Here is a 23,251-nt window from a genome sequence, read left to right on the forward strand (position 1 = left end):
AATTTTGTTTTCTATTCTGCTTATATTACTTCTTAATATTAATCAGCTGTGTCTTCTTTCAGTTATTACAATGGATTTTATTTTTGATGCCAATAAAGGCATGTGTATGTATGTGTTTAATTGGTTGGATCTTGCAAAAGCCACTCTAAGCATAATCTACTCCACATCACTGCTGACAGGATAAAAAGACACGAGAACTGTGAAGTTCTCTGTAAGCTGATAAATGCAACAGAACCGCTAGGATGCCTTACAGCGATCAATCATAGAAAATGTATACAAACGACTCTCAATCTACAGAAAGGGAACATGGCAACCCAGAACGACCCCAAAATATTCAGCCCTGTGTTTCTTTCCTTTTCTACTGAAGTCTTTATCAACTAACAAACGTAACTGTCTGGCCAATTTAACCTCTGGTCTACCCTAAAAGAAGCAGGAAAACAAGATACAGCCTTCTACCTTCAGCAGCAGGGCAAATTCAAGCAGACAGCGACCCCTGGTGGTACTTTCCCATAGACAGCATCCAAAGCAATTAAAGATATTCCACTTAAACGTTCATTAAAAAAGAACTTCCTGACAATAAGGGCTATTTGACAGTGGAAAACACTGGCTGTCTCGGAGCATAGTGGAGTCTCCTTCTTTGGACGTTTTTAAACAGAGGCTGGATGAACATATGTCAAGAGTGCTTTGACTGTGTCTTCCTGCAGGGCAGGGGGTTGGACTGGATGGCCCTTCTGGTCTCTTGCAACTCTATGATTATAATGAAAGATTTCAGTGCTCTGAAAAAAACATAGCTTACCTTAACACCGTGTTCATCCACTGAATTACTACCTGCCACAAAGAGATAAAGATATAACTTTGTAGAATCACACAACAAAGAGAGGTTCCGTTTCAGAAGAGCAGTTCTGCATTCTCAGAGACTACAATTCTGCTTTTTTCAAACCACAGAGGAAAAATTAATCTGACCCTCCACTTCCCAGCCAGGGGAGGGATGATGTTTCCAAACATTGATTAAACTTCAGGAGGCAGCAACCAAATTCAATCGACAGACACGGAGCTCCCACAGGCCCAGGGGAATGAATGGCCTTGGCTCAAGGGTGAAGCGCACGGTTTTCGTGCAGGAGGACCCAGGCCCAGCCCCCGGCACCCCTGCTTAAAGGAGTCAGGCAGCAGAGGTTGGGAAGGAGCCTTCCCTGACTGAGTCCCAGCAGAGTGGCTGCCAGTTAAGAGTAGATAAGACTGAGCAAAATGAACAGGTATTCTGTCCATGATGACAGGACAGCATTCATACACCTGGAAACAAGATTCATGGAACCTTGACCCAAGTATGGACACAAGTGGGGGTCCTCAGTGAGTGTGGATACCGAAATCACGCTCGCCAGGTGTGATGCAGGCTGCAGAAAACTTACCGAAGAGATAGATAATAGCCACTCCACTGCCAGCACCCATCAGCCCTGCTATCCTGAGCACCACCTTCTTTGCGTAGGCAGTATTTTCCTTCTGCTTCTTCTCTTGCTGCTCATCAGAGCTGGAGCTTTTTCCATCTCCACTTTCTGCTGCCTGCACACCGAGGGAGACAGAAGAAGGACTCCATTCAGACACAACACAAAACCATGGATTATTGAAACTACAGCTAGTTTGTGAAACCAATGGGCAGCTCATGGATGATCTCTCAAATCCTGGCTTGCTTCAGCAGGCTGGTTTCACTGCTGCCTTCTGCCTAGGTTAGTGATGGCGAACCTTTTCGAGATCAAGTGCCCAAATTGCAACCCCAAACCCACTTATTTATCACAAAGTGCCAACGCGACAATTTACCCTGAATAACCCCCTCGAACAGGGGCCAGCCTGCTGTAGCCTCCAGCAAGTCCCACATGACCTGCTCTGCGCCTCTCTAGCATCTCTGCCACCTACATAACCATCCTGTTCCAATATTGTTTAGTGTGAGCATGAAGGACTGAAGGCAAAATGATGCCTTTCCAGTTGTGCTTGTCTCCTCGCTGAGACGCCCTCCCCTCTGCTTACTCTCTTCCCCTTCCCACTGTTGGAAGGCATATGATGGGTTGGGTTTCTGACACTGTCCATGATGATACCAATGATGCGTGCCCTGACATACACGGCAAGGAAGACTGGCCCTTGAACAGCCAGAACCTGTGCAAAGCAGAGGAAAAAAGGGCCCTGAACCGGGGAAATTGAGTATTGGGGGTGGATTATGGCAAAGCCAATCTTTATTGTGGAGCAGCAGTGGCGTAGGAGATTAAGAGCTTGTGTATCTAATCTGGAGGAACCGGGTTTGATTCCCAGCTCTGCCGCCTGAGTTGTGGAGGCTTATCTGGGGAATTCAGATTAGCCTGTACACTCCCACACATGCCAGCTGGGTAACCTTGGGCTAGTCACAGCTTCTTGGAGCTCTCGCAGCCCCACCTACCTCACAAGGTGTTTGTTGTGAGGGGGGAAGGGCAAGGAGATTGTAAGCCCCTTTAAGTCTCCTTGCAGGAGAGAAAGGGGGGATATAAATCCAAACTCCTCTTCTTCTTCTTCAAACCTGAACAAAATTAGGGATGAGGGCAGCATGCAGAACAGGGAAACATGCATGCAAATGTATAAATTTAGCTACAGCTACATCCTGCCTTTGTCTCCAAAACAGAGCTTACGTGGTCCACCATTGGCTCAACATCACCCTGTCTCTAGTCTGACACAAGGACCGCTCTACTACCTCTCAGTCAGTCATCCAAATAAAGGATGACGAGTTGTTCTCTCTTGGCCTATCCTGCCCCCTGGGCTGTTGAAGAAAACAACACAAACCACCTAGAGCTCCTTTTAATTTAAAAAAATGCATTTTATCTCAACTCTCCACATCAACAGGCACAAAAGGATGAAACAAACATGGTTTAGCAGTTGTAGTGGACTATTTTTTATTTTATTTTAATTTCATTTATCGTCCACCCTTCTCAAAACATATTACAACTGTGACAGAACAATTCAGTCAATCAGTAAACCCACCACAAAACATGATAACGTATATTTAAAACAAACTGTTAAGGTTCCTTAGTAAAATTAAGCTATTTCAGATCCACAGTCTCCCCTAAGTAAAAACAGAGAAGAGGGCAGCTCAGAGGGGAGAAAAGTGCTGCAGGAGAGGCATAATTTTGGCTTCCACAATCCTTAATGTTCACACTAAACAGTAATATCAGATTGTGAGTGTGGTATAGTGACTGAGAGCAGTGGACTCTAATCTGAAGAACCTGGTTTGATTCTTCACACCTCCTCATGAGCAGCAGACTCTAATCTGGTGAACCAGGTTTGTTTCCCCAGTCCTCCACATGAAGCCTCCTGGGTGACCTTGGGTCAGCCACAGTTCTCTCAGAACAATCTTAACCCCACCTACCTCACTAGGTGTCTGTTATGAGGAGAGGAAGTGAAGGTGTTTGTTAGCTACTTTGAGACTCTTTTCGACTGAGATAAATCCAAACTCTTATTCTTCATCTACTATGGAAGAGCAGAGAACAAATATCAGTAGCATCGGGGTGCTGTGTGGTTTCCGGGCTGTATGGCCGTGTTCTCGCAGCATTCTCTCCTGACGTTTCACCTGCATCTGTGGCTGGCATCTTCAGATGCAGGCGAAACGTCAGGAGAGAATGCTGCTAGAACACGGCCATACAGCCCAGAAACCACACAGCACCCCAGTGATTCTGGCAGTGAAAGCCTTCGACAATACATCAGTAGCATCGTTGTTAATGATGAAACTAAAGCCAAAAGGACTTTCACTTATTGATGTGACTGGATGAAAAAGGAAAGTCCAAAGTTGTTTGTCATAATGCACAACCAGCACTCTGGACAAAAGGCTTCTGTTAGGACACAATATAAAGAAACAGAATGGTTTTCAATGGTCAAAGCTGTCTGTCAAAGATATATTTTATCTCAGTATCTCTTAAGTCTATATGCCGAACAGACCCTAAGGAAAGCTGAATGAGACTTACATGAAGATGAAGTGAAAATTTGAGGGAGAAAGATTAACTATTAAGATATGCCAATGATACCACATTACTGGCAGAAAAAAAGTAAGACCTGAAATGACTACTGATGAACTTTAAAGCAGAAAGTGCCAAACCAGAACGACAGATGAATAGAAGACAAAAATAATGATTACTGGGAAATTATTCAATTTTAAGGTGGACAACGAGGAAGCTGAAATTACTGAAGACTTTCTATTCCTTGGCGCCATTATCAACCAAAAGGGAGACTGCAACCAAGAAACCAGAAGGAGATTGAAACTGGAAAGGGAAACCATGAAGGAACGAGAAAAGATTCTTAAATTTATGGATGTGTCACTGGCAACCAAGAACAAGTTACTTCATGCCATAGTATTCCCTATTACTATGTATACGTGTGAAAGTTGAACAATGAGAAAAGCTGACAGGAAGCAAGCAGACTCTTTTTAAATGTTGTATTGGAATAGAACAAAAAATGCCAAAAAACCCAAAAACAAATAAGTGGGTTCCAGATTAAATCAAGCCTGAACTGTCCCCAAAAGCTAAAATGAATAGATTGAGGCTGTTGTACTTTGTTTACATAATGGGATGACAAGAATAATTGGAAAAGACAATAATGTTAGGAAAGGCTGAAGGCAGCAGGAAAAGAGGAAGGCCCAACGTGAGATGGATTGACCATCAAGGAAGCAGACCTGAGCAAGTCTGTTTATGAGAGAACATTTTGGAGGATACTGATTTATAGGGTCTCCATGAGCGACTTGAGGCACTTAACACATACAAACATAAATTAATCAGCAAGTGGGCTACAAAATATGGAAACAATACTAACAGTAAAGATTCCTAGTGGTATCCTACTATGTAATTTCTGCATCATTTAATATGTCACATTGGCCCATCACACATAGCACACTTAGTTCAGGAGTCTTTTCTGCAGAGTGGGCTTGCAGAGGGCTCTCCTCGCATTTCTGTTTACATGTGAGGTGACAGCCCTGCAGCTGCTTGCTGAAGTCTCAACCAGCCTCTCCTTTTACTGCTTCCTTCCTGCTTCTTTTCACTCCATCAACAGCCTTGAACACCTCACACACAGTAGTTCCAAGACTAGAACTTATATTCTCTTCCTGTCCCTTCCACTCCACCCACACACATGCACACACAGTGCTGCTGTTGCAAGAGAGAGAGGCTTGTCTGAAAGAAAGCTTTAAAAAGCCCTCCTGATCATTGGGGAGGGGAGAAGCAGACCAGAGGAGGTGACCATTCTTGTGCCGTTCCTTTACAAAAGCCAACTCTTGAGGTATCAATATAACCATTTAGAGAAAGAGGAAGGAGCCAGCCCCCTCTGCAAATTGCCAGGTGGCATCCCCCAGAGAGGGGGTTAATGAAGAGCACAGTAAGAAAGAAGAGGTGAGGAGAAAACTGCCTGGCAAGGAGGAGGCCTGGATCCTAGGAGACATAACAAAATTGGATTAAACAAAACAGCATCGCTTCAGTCAAATGGACAGCTGCTGGTGGCAGTTGGAAAGGAAAGATAAGAGCCAAATGCTTCTCTCCAGCTGGTGGTGAGGAACTGAAGGGCAGGAAGGGGAGGTCAGAGGACCCAACATTGTGCAAGAAGATCCATGAATGAAAAGTTTCTCCCAAGGTGAAAGACTTGCTTCTTGTACCACCCAGAGCGTTGTGCCCTTGGCTGAATTCAGGCATTGTTTTCTTTTGAGCAAGCCCTCCCCTGGTGAAGGAAGCAGCTGAGCCACCCAGGGACATTTGCAAAAGCCACTCTCTTTAAAACCAAGAGGTGCAGAGAAATACTGGGGGGAGGGGGGGGGCAGACAGATTGGTGTGGATGTCAGCCTGCCTGGAGTGAGAAGGGTTGCGCTAGGGAGGATGGCCGTGGACGGAGGGAAGAAATCCAGGGCAAAGCTGTGCCCACTGGCTATCTGCCTGCTCTGGTAGTGAAGCAAAATTAAATTTGTGCTGGAAGCACACTCGCTTGTTGCAAGGAGCATAAAAAATGAAAGCATGGCTCGCAGAAATACATCTACACAAGAAATCTTGCTGCAACCCTAACCGTACAGCAAACGCCTTGTGTGTAATCGGCCCGTAATACTTATGCTTCGCTTCAACTTTGTTCCAGATTTTTTCCTTGGTTTTAATTCCTGCAATCCTAATCCTATAGCATTCCTTACTGAATGTCCCGTCCCATTGACTGTTCTGAAGTATAGTTTGTTGTATAACTGAATTAAACCCTGCTGTATAATTTTGCATAATTTAATGCATCACATTAACACTTATGCTTTCCTTCAAATTGGTTTTGTAGATTTCTGATTGGTTGTATAATTCAAATCCTATTTTACTGCTTATTGAATGTCTCCTCCCATTGATTGTATCTACTTGTTCTGCATAATCTGCCATGAGACTCAGTGAGTTAAGCGGGCGACGAATAACATAAATAAAACTGTGTGATCCATCGTGAGTCTCTGTGAGAAAAGAACTGTTTAAGAAAGATAGATGCATAAATAAAACGTCACCAGACAACGGGGATGGGACTGAAGTCCTAGAAGGTGGGGGAAACCCGCCTTTCCCTCACAGACCTGCATTCAAATCCTCAGTGCACCTTGGACCAGCCACTTTCAGGCCGGGCTACCTCGCAGGGCTGTTGTACGGGAAAAAATGACCTCGCCACCGCTTGGAAGAAAGGCAGAACACGAGCGTGACCGACAGGTGCCCTCCCCAATAGAGACAGCCCCTTCTCGTTGGGGGCGTGGTTCTTGCCCTCCTCACCTGGTTCTGCTTGACGGCGTCCCTCAGGACGGACTCCGTCAGCCCCGCTCCCACCACCTGAGGGGGCGCGCCCGTGCTCAGACCCCGCCCCGCCGCCGGCCAGGCGCCCCGCCGTCGCCACCGCCGGCAGCAGCAACTAGCGACGACGGCGCCGCCTCCCCTCAGCGCCGCTAGGGACAAGGCACGGGCGCCCGCCACAGCCACCACCGCCGCAGCCATCTTTGCTCGCCAGGCTAACGACGGCGCATGCGCCAGAGAATGAGGTCCAGCGGCTTAGCCAATCAGGAGCGGATAGAAAAACGCATGCGCAGCGTCAGAACAGCCGGGGAAGGTCCTGAGCTTTTCTTCTTCCCCGAACGAAGAGTTTCCCCTACTTGGTCCCGCCTACTTTGGAGTGTTGTCCAATGAGAAAGCGGACTGTCATTCGAGCCGCAAAGGTTTCCCTCCCCCTCTGTCATACGAAACAAGAGGGGGGAAAAAAGGTGATCTTTGGTTGGTTGTCTGTTCACGGCAGGAGGCGGCCCCTCTGACGCACGTGCCTGCCCAATGGAAGGAAAGGACATGTCGAAATCGTTGGGTTCTCCACTCAGGGGTCTGCAACCTGCGTCTCTCCAGATTATAGGTGTCAAACTCGCGGCCCTCCAGATGTTATGGACTACAATTCCCATCATCCCCTGCCAGCATCATGCTGACAGGGGATGATGGGAGCTGTAGTCCATAACATCTGGAGGGCCGCGAGTTTGACACCTGTGCTCCAGATGTTCATGGACTACAATTCCCATCAGCCCCTGCCACTATGGCCAATTGGGAATTGTAGTCCATGAACATCTGGAGAGACGCAGGTGGAGGCCGTGGGGACTCTGCGTGGCCGGGCACGGAGGAAACGCACGAGTCAGCCGACAACGAAAACGGCCTGCTCCTAGCCGAGTGGCATGGGTCGGGAAATTCCTGGAGGCTTTGGGGTTGCGGCCTGTTGAGGGTTTGGGAATGGGCTTCAGTGCCGTGAAGTCCACTTTCCTGAGCCGTCATGTTCTCCAGGGGGACTGGTTTCCGTTATCTGGCAACCAGTTGTAATTCTGGGAGAGCTCCAGGTCTCTGTCATGACAGTTAGATCATGGTGATCATATCCTATCCAGCAGAGGTATGAGTCAGCAAGAAAGGAATGATCTGACAGCTAGAGAACAGCAAGCAGACCGTTTCTATCCAGATGCAAGTGACCTTTACAGTGATTGGTGGAACCATGTATATAAGCAACAGCAATGTACTGTGTGTTTGCCTGGCGAAGCACTTTATTGGACTGCTTAATATACTCTGTATATATAGTATCTTGTACATAGAGCAACTCAACGGTAAAAGCCTTCTTTTGAAAGAAACAGCTGTGTGGAGTTTTTCTTCATGAAGGTGGGGGTTTGCTGTACATGCCCACTTGTCTACTTTGAGTTGTACCGCTCAAGTCTGCTATCAGTCTCACCTGGAGATTGGGAACCCCCACACATCTCCCTCTGACAAATGACTTGTCAGCAAGGGCTTCTGTAAGAAAAATTGAAGACAACAGGAAGAACCAACAGGAGATGGACTGATTGAATTAAGCCAGATCCCCGAGGGCCCCGTGGCGCCCTCTGACCCCTCTTTTCCTGTTGTCCAAGTGTTTTTAGAAAGTGGGCGGTGCCATGTGGTGTTTTGCCCCCACAAGTCTTTTGATGGTGGAGATTTTGATTGCTGGCTTTTAAAAAACGTTGTTTTGGTAGCAGCTGCCACCAGAGCGCAAGTTCTTCTTGGTGTGACAGAAGGTAAGCTATAGCAGCCGTTTTGTGGCATTGCCCACCACACTGTGTCGAAGTTCTAAAGATGTCTGCTGACTTAATTATTGTGACCTCTGAAATAAAGAAAGCCATGGTCCACAGTTGGCAAGATCTGAGTGAGGCTGTTAACTATAGGATGTTTTGGAGGACCATAAGTCAGGAGTGACTTGACTGCACTTAGCATACACACACACACACACACAGAGCCATGCTGTAAAAAGGATCCTATTAAGTAATTTTTGCACAACTTGCCATCTAATTGACAAGGCACCTGCCTCTAATACCCTTCTGGACTTCACTATGGTGAGCAGAAAGAAACACCTTCCAAGAGAGGCATTTTAGACTGACAATTGGCAAGGATTCCCAGTAAGAGTCCTGAACACCTTGCCCAGAGTCCACATGGAATATCTGTGAGAAACTGAAGCTACTAGTTGGGCAGCTGCCTTGGAAACTTTCTTGTCAGTACTCTGGAAGCTGAGTGTCTGTACCCCGTTGCAGCAAGCTGCCGACTCAGGGTGTTTTGTTTTGAGCCCCAGGTGTACCCTTTCAATATCTACACCCTTAACTGCAGCAGTCTAGCCCTTCGGGGAAGAGGCGGCCTATAAGTCTAAAATATAAATAAATAAATAAATAAACAAATACATACATAAATACATAAATAAATAAGGTAAGTATTTCTCAGCCCAGTATAGAGGGATGAGGGCTTCTTGAGGAGCATGTACCGTCTATCCTCCTTTGCTATTAATATGGGCTTTGGTAGAGGTGTTATCTACCTGGTGCCCATTCACCAGCTGTTGTGATGAAGTAATGGCAACAGGGACAGAGCAATTCAAATATAACTGTGGCGACCTTGGTCAAAATTAAATTGTAATGTAACGTAACAAATGCCTCACTGGGCTTCAACTATAAACCAGAAGATAAAAGATAAACAACCTACATGTAGTGCACTGTGCTACAAATAAGTTACAACTAATGAGGACTCCACACAGAAGAGTTAGGAGGAAACTGAAGCCTTAAATATAAGCGTATACAAAAGTCCTTACTAGCTGTGGGAATGCTCCCAAGGATATCCCTAACCACCCAGTTTATAGAGTTTCTGGTTTCCTGGACAGTCCAAGTTACTTGGGGTACCTGGTCTAGACAGTGAAACCCCCCCCCCCCAACTCACCTCCGTTGTGACAAGGACCTAGCATACCTGCATTAACTTGACTCCCAGGGCCAGGTGTGCAGATAGAGTATCACTATAAATGTCTTCTCAGTCGAAAAGGAAAGAAGAGACTTCTGTACCTCCTCCTCCCTAGATGTCTCTGGAATGGATGAAATGTCCATTGCAGGGATGATGAAGAAGAAGAGTTGGATTTATATCCTCCTTTATCTCCTGTAACAGTCTCCTTTCCCTCCCTCCCCCCCCCACAACAAACAGCCTGTGAGGTAGGTGGGGCTGAGAGAGCTCCAAAGAGCTCTGACTAACCCAAGGTCACCCAGCTGGTGTGTGTTAGAGTGTAACCAGAGGGACAGATAATAATTATTTTGTTTTAATATAATTTTTGATAGACATATTGTTAGCAGAATTTAGGTTTATTCTGGTTTTCTGTAAAAGGCTTTCCTTCCTGCTGTAAAATGTATTACTCCCTGAAACCATTGTCTAAGTCACAAGCTTGCTGAAACAAAAAAAGATTAGATTATGCTAAAGGTGGACCCAGAGAAACAGGATGCAGACTGTTAATGAGTCAGGCAAACCCCTTTTGCATTTTGACATAGCCCCAAGTAATTGTCACACACACCCAGGATGCATAAGAGCCAGCAGGCAAACACCTGCATTATCACAAGGACAACTATCTAGAGATATTTCCTTGCCAAAGATAAGACCTGGACATCTCGGTCTTATATCCCTCCTTTCTCTCCTGTAGGAGACTTACAATCTCCTTGCCCTTCCCCCCTCACAACAAACACCCTGTGAGGTGGGTGGGGCTGAGAGAGCTCCGAGAAGCTGTGACTAGCCCAAGGTCACCCAGCTGGCATGTGTCGGAGTGTGCAGGCTAATCTGAATTCCCCAGATAAACCTCCACAGCTCAGGCGGCAGAGCGGGGAATCAGTTTCCTCCTAACCCTTCTGTGTGGAGTCCTCATTAGTTGTAACTTATTTGCACCTGCTCTTAACCACTATGCCACTGCTGCTCCCTTCTGCTTCTTCCTTCTAACAACCTCTAAAATTTACTATAAGAAGTCTGTATTTTGCTGTGTTCTTTGTGCTTTTGCCAAGCTTGGCCATGCGCCTTGCCTGGTGCTGACCGAGCTGTTGAATTAACTTCTTACTGAATGAAACTCTGTTTGACCGCATTAAAACTTTATTTTATTTATCAATTTGAATTTTGTGGCTTCACTTTTATTTGCTGCCAAGCTGAAATCGCTATTAAAGTTGCCCATGGCAGTGGGAAACAGGAGTGCACAAGCTAATCTAGTTCACCAGATAAGCCTCCACTGCTCAAGTGGCAGAGTGGGGAATCAAACCCGGTTCTCCATATTAGAGTGCACCTGCCCTTAACCACCACACCACACTGGCTCTGGATTTGACAAGCCATTCCGGTGGATTGCCTGTAAGATCGACCTCATAATTCCATCCTGAAGTTTTTCTTGGATTTTCTGATTTCCCAGACAGTCCACTCTCCCAGCACGTTCAACACTGCAAAGAATGGGGAGGACACTTCCCTCAATAAGAACATAAGAACATAAAAACAAGCCAGCTGGATCAGACCAGAGTCCATCTAGTCCAGCTCTCTGCTACTCGCAGTGGCCCACCAGGTGCCTTTGGGAGCTCACATGCAGGATGTGAAAGCAATGGCCTTCTGTGGCTGTTGCTCCCGATCATCTGGTCTGTGAAGACATTTGCAATCTCAGATCAAAGAGGATCAAGATTGGTAGCCATAAATCGACTTCTCCATAAATCTGTCCAAGCCCCTTTTAAAGCTATCCAGGTTAGTGGCCATCACCACCTCCTGTGGCAGCATATTCCAAATGGAGGTGACAGCGATGTAAGCTATTTTGGTGGGAGGGAGGCAGGTACAAAGGAAACAAAAGTGCATAAAATAAATCTCTGAAGTCTGCTTGATATTCCATATCATTCTGTGCAGGACGAAACACTTAAGTAGAGTTTTTGTGCCAAGGCAGAAAGTCAAGTGGTTACCAAAGCAAAGACAGTGAGTGCATGGGAAGATTTTATTGCAACAAGCAAAGCACTGGTTGGTTCTGTCTCACAGGTGGACACACTCTAAGAAAGAAGCAAAGGGCCCCCAAGCCCTCTACCTGCTGTGCCTCTTCCGCTGAGGCCCCCTGATTCACAAGACAAGAGGGAAAAGGCTACCCCCACTCCCTGAAACCCACACAACTGCTGTGCTAGAGAACAAAGAAATAAAGGGGGATCGGAGGGACACCAGGTTGACAGGAGCCCATCTATACAAGGACACATCGCATCAGGCTGGAGGCAATAACACTAAAAAAATAAAACCCGCAACATTGGTACACATTAAGTTATTCTCTGTCCCCCTCTAGGCCTCCAGCAGCTTGCCAAGGAAACGGAGATTGAGGATCTTGAGCGGGTCGTTCACGTCCGTGCGGATGATGCCATCTTCCAAGTCCATGCGGACGATGCCATCTTCTCCATCGATGCTCAACAGGGTACCTGTAGCCTCTCTGTCCTCTCCCAGAATGACTTTGACCTGCAAGAAGAGGGGGAAAAGTGAGTCACTGGTTGTATGAAACCAGGCCTTCGTCGTAGGGATGTCCAACTCTAGCATCCCAGATGTTCATGGACTTCGATTCCCATCAGCCCCTGCCAGCATGGCCAATTGAAGGAAGGGGCGGATGGCGATTTTCTGCCCCCACCAGTGTGCACCTGGTGACCAGTGCCCTGTCCCCTTACAGCTTCGCTACTGTGGAAGACTATTCTATGACCTCCTGGCAGCCATGCAAGGAGCAGCCTTGATTTAAGTGTGATGCTTGTAAAGCAAAACACTTCCCCTCCAGTGCATCATTTCAGTGTCCTGTTTAAAATGTGCTGCAATCTGGCAGAGCCGCTGTGTCCTTTTGGTCAGCACCACCTACCACGATATCCAGAAGAGAAGGGGACCCCCTGGCGGACAAGCTAAGCGTGCCCGACTGCTTTGTGTGGGTTACAGCAGGGTTCAAATGAAACATGGAGCTCTTCCCCAGGGAAGCTCTTCGTTTTGTCAGAGTTCCATGTAAATCAGGGATCTCTGCCACAGCTGATAATTCAAGTGGCTGCCAGCCCCACCACCAAGAATGAAGGTTGGGGAGAGGGACTGAGCAGGGCACAAATAATGTTGTGAGCAGAGTTCACGGAGTGCCCAATAGTGTATAAAGTCCCCCAAGGACGTTTTCTTGTTGTGGCAGTGAGTAGGAACAACTTGTAGATCTACAGCATGAACAACTTGTAGATCTATTGCCCAACTATTGCAGGGAGGTCCCGTATTCTTTCTTTCACTTGTTGCACATGTGCAGTTATGCAGGTGCAGGTGATCAGCATGGTAGAGGGATTCATTGGACAGAAAGGGGGGATATAGAATAAACAATATAAAGAAATTTACATTGAATTTATGATTCTAATGATACATACATGTTCCTATTTTTTGTAGAGGGCAGACATACCGTGTTTCCCCGAATATAAGACAGTGTCTTATATTAATTTTTGCTCCCAAAGATGCGCTATGTCTTATTTTCAGGGGATGTCTTATTTTTCTGTGTTCTGTTCGTCGGGCATGCTTCCAAACAAAAACTTTGCTATGTCTTACTTTTGGGGGATGCCTTATATTTCGCACTTCAGCAAAACCTCTACTATGTCTTATTTTTCGGGGATGTCTTATATTCGGGGAAACAGGGTATTGGTCTGCAGTTGACAGACCTAAATTCAAGTCCAGTAGCACCTCAGAGACCAATATGATTTTCAGGGTCTCAGCTTTTGAAAGTCATGGTAATAAAAGCCAAAAAATTCGCCAAAGCTGGATAAGGTGAGTCAAATAAGCGCTGAAAGTGGGGTCTTTTTTCAAATGTGATGGACATGTGAAGAGTCTGTGACTTTTTGGGATATACTCAAGGAATTTAAAAAAGAACCATTGAAAATAACAATTTTGAAAAAAAATCTGTTGGGAATGATGGGTTCCCTCCCCAAACAGTACAGAACTCTATGTATGTAACAACTGCAGCAAGGACTTTACATGCACAAAAATGGAGAGCCAAGAAGATACCAACAAAATACTGGATTCTGAAAGCTACAGAACATGCAGAAATGGCAAAGCTGACAGCAGCATTAAGAGAGCAGTTTGGACAATTTTTCACAAAACTGGAAATCCTTTACAGAATACCTTTTGACAAAACTATTCAAATAGAGAGGTAGTGTCAGGGTTTAAAATCTAAAGAACACAGTAGATTGTAATTTCCAGAAGACATTTAAGAATCATAGAGTTGGAAGAGACCCCAAGAGCTATCAAATCCAATCCCCTGCAATGCAGGAACACATAATTAAAGCACTTAGATGCACTGTTGAATCAATATGTTAGTTGTATGCACATGTATGATACAATTAACTTGTAGTGAAATATGAGATAGCTGGAAGAGACTATATGATGTGTAATGGGTTGTGCTTTATTTCTTTTTTCTTTCTATATATTTATCTGTTTTTTGTGTTGTCTTTTTATGTGTGAAAATAAAAAAAATATTGTTTGGAGTCAAAATTCCTTTGGTCAGATGTTCTTGTATGTAACCTCCTAACCTCTGAAAGGCTCAATCGCTGGTCAGGAAAAGTACAGGACCACTTTTACACATGGGTGGTTGTTAGTGTGGCTGAAGAAACAATAGATCTATTGGTTGTGGTGGAGTTTCCAGGCTATGTGGCCTTAGTCTGGTAGATCTTGTTCTTAACGTTTCGCCTGCATCTGTGGCTGGCATCTTCAGAGGTGTATCACAGAGAGAAGTCTGTTACACACTAGGAACAAGATCTACCAGACCACGGCCACACAGCCCGGAAAACCCACCACAACCAGTTGAATCTGCCCCTGAAAGCCTTCGACAATAGGGTTAAGGTTTAATAAATAGAACAGAATAAAGTTTGGAATTAGTATATAACTAGCTGTTTTTATAAAGAAGGGAATAAGCTGATGGGGAAGTCATGGGGAGGGGGGGTTAGGTGCAGGGGGTAGAAGAGGGAAGAAGGGGGGAAGTTTTTGTACACCCTGCAGTAAGTAAAATTTGTATTTTAAAAACCTGTTTTGTTTTTTATAGTAAGTTCCTCGACTACTATATTTTAGGGGAGGGAACAGTATAGAAGGTAATAGTGGATAGAAAACTAGAAGTTATAACTGATAAGGATAATGTATTCTAATGTTTCAGTCCTGACTTACTGCATACCTCGCCTTTTGAACAAGAGAGGGACCTTTGATAGTCTTTTCTATATTTCTTTTCTTTTTCTTTTGTTTTATTATGGCTTTTGGGGGGGGATTTTTGATAATGTTTAACTCCTCTTCTATTTTCAATATTATGTAACCTATGCGATATATGACTGTTTTATATAATGGTGAAAATCAATAAAAATATTTTTTTAAAAAAAGCCTTTGACAATACAATGGATCTATTGCTCTTTAATTGTGGATAAGTGCTAATTTTAGCCTTAAAATTTTGCTTCAAGAATTTAATGACAACTATCAAGATGTATTCAAAGTCTGCCGGTTGCTTCTACATACAATCACTTTAGGGACTGATCATTTTATTCAGAGGATAATCGTGTTCCAGCTAGAAAGATTTATTTCTGTTCTTAACTGTCACTTTCTCTATAAGAGTGATCATGGCAGGGTTTCATCTGGCTTTCTGCTGGTGGCTTCTAATCATAGATGTTGGGTGAGATCTCTCTTTGTATTACAGGGCTTCAAAACTTTACATAGCAGTATTACATAGCTAAAACCTGGTTTGCCTTAAATTTATGCATTTAGCTCAGTTTGAGACATGTTAAGAGATGTGATTTTGGTTGCAAATGGTTGCCCCTCCGAAACTGTATGATTAACTGGCACCTGTATCCCCCCAACAATTTCTTACGTAATAAAGAGTCATGATTTATTTTAAGTAAGATTATTAAACTTAAAAGTTCTCTGTTCTTCTGGCAAAAGGTCAGGTGCAAAACCCCCTAATCTTTCCACTGTGCTATAACAGATAAAGATTTATCTCGGATGGATCCAGTTGAGATCTTCCAGGTGTCAGCTAATGAAGAAAACTTGTACAGTGCTGAGCACTACAAATTCTTAAATTGGGTGCAGTTAGATAATTTGTCACAAGGATACAATAGCCGTGCTTTCCCCAGAACTTGGCCAAGATAGAAAGCGCCTCTTGCTGGTTCTCTCACTGTACCTTATTGTTCTTGGTCGGCGTGACGGGCTCCAGATGCTCACTTGAGATGCTGACCACCTTCTCGCTGTCCTTCAGGTAGACAGAGCAAATCCCACCCTGCGGAGTGGAGAAGAGAAGAGGAATTACTCAGGTGCAGAAGGCAGAGTTCTGGTCAACAAGGCTGGCTCTGAAGAACTCCTCCCTGGGAGATCCTGGACCAGCCATGGCCCTTTGCTGATCCCCACCAGCATGAGGGTGCAGGAGACTCAAGCTGTCAAGAGGTTGAAAAAGCTACAGAAGGCAAAGGAAATATATTGGGCTGCATTCCAGCAAATGTCAGAGGAAAACTCCTTGCGTGGGAGAAAAAGAGCACTGCAGTTCGTGGAACGGCTCCGTGGAAGCCAAGTGGCCAGCCGGAAAACTCAAACGTGGCATTTTGTAACAAGCTTGGTTGGCACTGGAGTTTTCCAGAATGACCCCCGCTCTAGCCAGTCAAAATAAACCTGCTGAGGCACCTGCATTGAGCTTTGGGTGGTTAAAGAAAGCCACAGTTAAATGGGTGAGGTTCCAGAGGAAACCTTACTTCCCAGTTTACTGAGACACTACGGCCCCACAATTCAAGAAGGATACTGACAAGCTAGAATGGGTCCAGAGGAGGGAGACTAAAATGGTAAAAGGTCTGGAATCCATGCCCTATGAGGAAGCAAGGTATGTTTAGTTTGGAGAAGAGAAGGTTGAGCAGTGACAAGACAGCCCTGGTTCAATATTTTAAGGGATGTCCTGTGGAAGAATGGAGCAAGCTTGTTTTCTGCGGCTCCAGAGACTAGAGCAGTGGTGGCGTGGTTCTTATATCTCCAGGATAAGCAGTGGACTACAATTCCCATCAGCCCCTACCAGCATGGCCAATTGGGGGTGATGGGAATTGTAGTCCATAACATCTGGAGTGCCAAAGATTCGCCACCACGGGACTAGAGCAAGGAGTAAGGGATACAAGGTACAGGGGAAAAAAATCCACCTAAACATTAGGAAGAACTTCCGGGCAGTAAGGGCTGTCTGACAATGGAATACATCACCTCAGAGGGTAGTGGAGTCTCCTTCTTTGGAGGTTTTTAAACAGATGCTGGATGGCCATCTGTCAGGGTGCTTTGATTATTTATTCCTGCATGGGAGGGGGCTGGACTTGATGGCTCTGGTGGTCTCTTCCAACTCTACGATTTTATGATACAAGCCACATTAGAAGTCTCAACTGATCCATCTGCTTCTTTGAGAGGGAAATAGCGGGCGAGCTCTTTCCTCTCAGGGAAAGTAATCCTAAGAAGATGGCCTTTCTATCTGTTACAGTCAAAACAAACCAGGTCTGATGCTTTGTTATATATCCAAGTCTCTGGGGAATGAGGGGGGGGGACGACGACACACACACACTCCAATTTGATTAAGGATGGCCAAATGATGCCACAGACCTGGATCTCTTCCACTCTCTCATTGCTGCCAACCCATCTTTCCTCGCCTCTTTTCCAGCCCATTCCTCAAATAGCCCAGCTGCCTCTACTTTCCAGCCACCCCATGTCGACCGGCACATGCTTGTGTCCACTCACAGTCACGCTGCAGATGACTCCCGTCTGCCCCACGAGCTGGCTGTCCAAATAAGTGTCGCGGATGATGACCTGGATGTCTGTGGTGACCCAGTCGCTGGAGCTCTGCTCGATTCCAGAGCCGGGGGTGTGAGGGTTGTAGCCGCCTGGCGAAGGAGCCCCCGGGGTCATGGGGCTGTAGCCCACTGGGCTGGGGCTGGGGCTAGCCTGCAGCAAGGAAGCAAGGTCGAGAGAATGAGAGCCTGGAAGAGGCAGCAGGCTGGCTGGGTCAGGACATTTTGCTGCCTGAAGGGGAGATGGCAAAATGCCCAGAACTTGGTTAGCCTAGCACGTCTCTAGCCAAACATAACAGGATAATTGACAAAGGCTGATCTTGAGGTTAACATTTCAGAAACTCAAACATTGGACTGGCCCTTTCACTGGCTGGACAGACAGGCTAGAAGGCTCTACTCAGAGTGACATCTTGACCCCCAGGGTGCAATCCCCTCTCCCTTGCGGACTAGAGGAAAGGTTCTTGAAGGCCCCCCCCCCCCCTCGTGGTAAGCAGGACCAGCCAATTTACAACACTTGACATGTGGAAGGGTCTCACTTTTGTTGGGTCTTGAGAATCTGTGTTTGGTTCCATTTATAGTCAGAGGTAGATCAAAACGTGCCCCCAGTCGCTACTTTGGACCCCTTGCTTCAGCTACTGTTCAGTCTGCTGCAGGTGTCAGCAATCTGGCTGCCTGTGACTAAAACTCTGGAAGTGCCCACGGGAATTGCAACTTCCTTTCCAGCCATGGCCCCCTCTGTCTTCCCCCTTCAGGTCTACCTCTAACCACAGAGCCATTGCAAGCAATCAGGTGCAGATCTTGCCAACTCTTAAAAACGGCTGATTGATCATCAAGAGAAACAGCCAGTTCTTGAAAGACCTGGGATTCCTTAGCAGGTAATGCAAGGTTTGTTACTTGCAGGTTGCAATAGGACCCCCTAATTACGGTTTTCGGCAGTACCTGGTAGGCCATGGGTGATGGAGTTGGGTGGTAGCTGGCCGGCGAATGGGTGTTCTGGTAGCCTACAGGACTGGGAGCCACTTGATGGAAACTCTGAGGACTGGGGCTTGGCTGGTAGGAGCCCTGAGGGGATGGAACTCCGTAGGGAGAGAACTGGTCTGTATTGTACCTGTAGTGGGGAAGAGAGAGAACCAAGGCCCTTCAGCAGAGCAAGCACTGGCGCACAGACAGACATTCAGAAGCACAAATGGAAAAGCCCCGCCCCCTCAAAAAACTGCCAGTTTAATTGAGAAAGCAGGGACTTTCAGTTTTTGCCCACTAGATGACAGTGTCAATTTAAAACTGAGCTGTACTCGGTACTCGGTGAGCTTTCCAAATTCATCCCAAGGTTGGGTTCTTGACAGATTTTAACAACAGATTTGGCCAGTTGACCAAATATTTTATAACAGTGTCCCCAGGATTGTAGTCCAACACCCTTAACAGTTACACCACATTATTACATGTGAAGAATCACAAACACATCTCGCTGTGACACAGATCCCAGCCACAGATATGGGCAAAATGTTAGGAGCAAAAACTACCACGGTCACACAAGAGTATTGTGGTTTTTCTGGGTTGTATGGCCATGTTCCAGTAGCATTTTCTCCTGATGTTTTGCCTGCAATGAGAAAATGCTACTGGAACATGGCCATACAACACGGAAAAAACACAACACTCTAGTGATTCTGGCTGTGAAAGCCTTTGACACTGATTGGAACAGCCACGACCACAACAGCCAATCACAAGAAAGCCAAAAGAGACACAAGGGAAGAACTGTGCCCCTCATCCCTTCCAGTGACAGCACACTCACATGGCCGGGGTGCCAGGCGTCTGAGGGTTGTACGGCGGATTAACTTGCGGGGAAGACGGATCAGGATAGCCTGGAGTCTGCGGGTTGGGCGTTCCCCCATAGCCTTGTGGAGAAGGAGTAGGCTCATCGTCAAAGCCGTAGTCAAACTCTTCCTCAGCTCTGTGGAAGAGATGGGATGAGAGAGATGAAAGCAATCAGGCGGTCCATGTGGACCCTGTCTACCCTCAACAACTTCACTGACCCTGAGCTCTCGAGTTTCTTTGCCCACCCCTCCTCCATTAAGCAGTACCAACCTGGAAGGGGTGTTTGGGTTATTGGGGTCCCAAGCCCCGCTCTGTGCGGGGGTCCGGCTGCCATCGTGCAAAGGCGTCTGAGAGCCATAGTGAGGAGTCCGGTTGCCTGGGGAAGAAGAAGAGAGAAGAAGAGTTTGGATTTATACCCCATCTTTCTCTCCTATAAGTGGCTGACAAGCTCCTTTCCCTTCCTCTTCCCACCTTGTGAGGTAGGTGGGGCTGAGTAAGCTCCAGAGAACTGTGACTACCCAAGGTCACCCAGCAGGAATGTAGGAGTGCAGAAACACATCTGGTTCACGAGATAAGCCTCTGCCACTCAGGTGAAGGAGTGGGGAATCAAACCCGGTTCTCCAGATAAGAATCCACCTGCTCTTAACCACTACACCTCGCTGGCTGGAGGACGGACACCTTATTAAAACATTGCAAACCCTCAAAACACAGGTGCAAAAAGGCAGACACTTAAATGTTTTGCTAACCTTTATGAAAAAATGGTATAAAAATAGTCTTTTTTGTTTTTTTTGAAGACCCTAAATCAGGCAGACAGCTCTGGGTAGAAATGAACTGAGCCACTGAATGGAGAAACCCATTGTCAGATGCTCAAAAACCTGTCCTTCCCCTCAAGAAAAGATGGGGTCAGAGAAAACCTCTGCACCTTAGGCGGAGGAGTTGACTGGTTTGCAGCAAGAGAGTTCAGAGAGAGTGTGGGATGAGAGTTGAATGAGATGCTGGGGAGACTGTCATGAAGGTTCACAAAAGGTTCATCTTCTAATCAGCAGAAGTTTGCCCAACACAGAGAGGCAGGAGACAGTCAGTCTAGGGGCAAGTGGTTACAGTTGACCTTTAACATGATTGGTGAGTTCAACTGTGACTCTAGACCAATGAAAGGCTGTTGCCAGGGTGGGGGAAAAGTATCCTTGTTGAATGTATAAAATGCAAAGCGTTGTATTTGCTAGGTTCTGAGTTGAGTCTAAGTTCAGAGAGTATGTGTTCAACTTTGTTCTTGCTGAAAAGTTATGTATAGTCTTATAGTCTTGTATAGAATAGACTTGTGTAACCTTGCAACTGCTAAAGTAAAACCTTCCTATGGAAAGAACATCTTGCGTGGAGAGTACTCTTTTCCAAGTGTGGTAGGAGGCTGCAGTGAGTGCAAGAAGACTATATAGACCATCTCATCTTACCAGAGTAGCTCTGCTTTAAACTCTGCTGATAGAGACTGTGAGGATTCTGTGTTCTTTGTGGAAGTTATTAGCCTACGTGGGCAAGTGAAAAAAATAAGCCTTTGTGGCTCAGTTTATTTCAGGAACTTAGGCTCATTCCGCACATGCAGAATAATGCACTTTCAAACTGCTTTCAGTGCTCTTTGAAGCAGTGCGGAATGGCAAAATCCACTTGCAAACAGTTGTGAAAGTGGCTTGAAAACGCATTATTTTGCCTGTGCGGAAGGGGCCAGAGAGAAAGAAGAGCTTTACCTATCTGAAACCATTACGCATATGATACTATACTGAATGTATTTTCTTAATGGATTTTTTTAGTCGCTGCTCACCTAAAGGATAGTATGGCGACTCGCAACTTTAAAATACTTTTCTTTTTGCCATCAAGTCACAACTAGCTTATGGTATCCTCTGTAGCATTTTCAAGGCAAAAGACATCCGAAGGTGGTCTGCCATTATCTGTCTCCGCCTCACAATCCTTGAGGTCCCTCATCCAAATACTGGCCAGGGTCAAGGTTGAAAGTGTGTGATTGTCCCAAGGTCACCTAGCAAGTTTCCATGGCAGAGTGGGGATTCAAACCTGAGTTTCTCAGACCTCAACCATTACTGAATTAGAGTGCTGTGGTTGTATGGCCGTGTTCCAGAAGCATTTTCCCCTGACGTTTCGCCTGCATCTGTGTCTGGCACACCCACAAACCCCTAGTGATTCTGGCCATGAAAGCCTTCGACAATACATTACTGAATTGAAACAATTAAAATATGTAACTTGTACCATAAAACATAAAATACCCCAAACTTATCGATTACACTCCAAAGTCAATTTGGCCTTGAATTTGGCCTGGCAATTTGGCCTATGCAATTTGGCCTTGAATTTCCTGCGGAAACTAAACAAGTTTGGCAGGGCACAGGTGTCATCTGAGAGTCCCTGCCACAGGAATCGCAGGTGAGAAGGTCTTTCTTCTGCTGACAGGTAACTGAACCATCCTAGGGTCAAGCACCTGCAGGAGGCCCCTCGGATGGCCAAAGCGAGTGCAGAGGAGAGGGGCTGTAACAGGAGAGGTGGTCTCATAGGTATTAAAAAATAAGTAAAAATTACATTGAAACCATTTCTAAATAAATTTGTTTATGCAAATCCAGTTTTTAGTTTTGGAACAAAAAACTTCCCTCCACACACTGACAGTTCTATCATTCTACCAGATATAACTAAGCCATCCTGTTCTTGAGGTCCAACTAAGAATTCTAAGGTGAGGAGGCAGCATGACACGTCTCCTTCGAACTCTACAGAGAAGACCCTCTACACTCAGAGAAGACCCTTTACTTTAAAAGAAAAGAGCACACAGGTTTGGGGGCGGGGGAAGCTCCTTGTTTCTCCCCTTGTACCTAGAACTCTGTAAACCTCATGTTATTTACCTTGACAGAAACATTTAATTGACTGAATTTGTTCAAGTTTGGCATCCCGCTGCCCGAGGACTTAACAGGGTCTCCAAAGATTCAGCGGTCCCAAGAGGGACTGGAGGTAATTAAGGGTCTTCTCAGTACCTCCCCACTTCTTCCACCCTGTCTTGAAAGGAGCCTTCCCCACAGGAAGGGACCAAGCATCCCACCCCCCCACCCCGCCTCCCCAGCAAGCATGACCTTTCCCTCCACTCACCATCATGCAATGGAGTCTGTGAACCATACATTGGTGTGCGGGACCCTGAACCATACATGGGAGTCTGAGAGCCGTACATAGGGGTGCGCCCGTAAGTCGAGGTCATGCCACCCGGCTTCTTGGAGCCACTGTCAAAGCAAAAACAGTGCTGGGTTAGAGCTGGTGTCTATAAGCAGACAAAGAAGGGGGGGGATCCAACCCCAACCTGAAAAACAAGATAGGGACCAAAACAAAGTTATTAGACTTCTCAACCTTTTTGGACCCTTGCTGAGAGCTCCTGTCCCCACCCTGAAATCAAGCAAACTCCACATCACCCCGCAGGAAGGTCCGCAAGGCCCATCACTACCAAGGCAGAGGACTTGGGGAATGAAAAGGATAAAAACAATGCGCAGGTAGAACTCTACACACACACCCCCAACCCGGCACAATGAGCCTTCCCGACAGCTCTTACACTGTGGTGAGATGCTGCCGGTCCACTGAAATGGTCTGGCAGGTGGAGTGCAGCTCCACCCGGGCGGTGGACTCTGTGGCATCCTTGACCACGCCAATGTAGCCTGGAAGAGATGAGAACACTGGTCAATGAGCGAGTTACCAAAGGGGTAGAGAAGACACAAAGGCCCATAAACAGCACCCTTCCCACCAGATCGTTGGGAAACCAAACGTGTAAACCACGTGGAGTCTCTCAAGAGCTGAGGATGACTTCTCAGTGCA

At 46.1% G+C, this 23,251-nt stretch overlaps 2 protein-coding genes across 3 annotated transcripts in view; both read right to left on the reverse strand.

Annotated features, from left to right (window-relative positions):
• LOC125435751 (mitochondrial import inner membrane translocase subunit TIM50-like) overlaps positions 1-6,997 on the reverse strand; it is a 46,210-nt gene extending 39,213 nt beyond the window's left edge. The window contains 3 exon segments of the mRNA XM_048502123.1: positions 797-828; positions 1,407-1,557; positions 6,762-6,997. Of these exon segments, the coding sequence (XP_048358080.1) occupies positions 797-828; positions 1,407-1,557; positions 6,762-6,980 (402 nt within the window). The 5' untranslated portion in view covers positions 6,981-6,997.
• Positions 6,998-11,764: 4,767 nt separating this feature from the next.
• Positions 11,765-23,251, reverse strand: part of SUPT5H (SPT5 homolog, DSIF elongation factor subunit) — a 36,023-nt gene continuing 24,536 nt past the window's right edge. For both annotated transcript variants that reach the window (XM_048502108.1, XM_048502107.1), the window contains 8 exons: positions 22,992-23,094; positions 22,541-22,668; positions 19,679-19,784; positions 19,386-19,544; positions 18,536-18,704; positions 17,547-17,750; positions 15,973-16,068; positions 11,765-12,278 (listed from right to left, as the gene is read on the reverse strand). In XM_048502108.1, the coding sequence (XP_048358065.1) occupies positions 12,108-12,278; positions 15,973-16,068; positions 17,547-17,750; positions 18,536-18,704; positions 19,386-19,544; positions 19,679-19,784; positions 22,541-22,668; positions 22,992-23,094 (1,136 nt within the window). In that variant the 3' untranslated portion in view covers positions 11,765-12,107. The remainder of the gene's footprint in view (positions 12,279-15,972; positions 16,069-17,546; positions 17,751-18,535; positions 18,705-19,385; positions 19,545-19,678; positions 19,785-22,540; positions 22,669-22,991; positions 23,095-23,251) is intronic.

The sequence above is a fragment of the Sphaerodactylus townsendi genome, linkage group LG06, assembly GCF_021028975.2.
Source record: "Sphaerodactylus townsendi isolate TG3544 linkage group LG06, MPM_Stown_v2.3, whole genome shotgun sequence".
Lineage (NCBI taxonomy): Eukaryota > Metazoa > Chordata > Lepidosauria > Squamata > Sphaerodactylidae > Sphaerodactylus > Sphaerodactylus townsendi.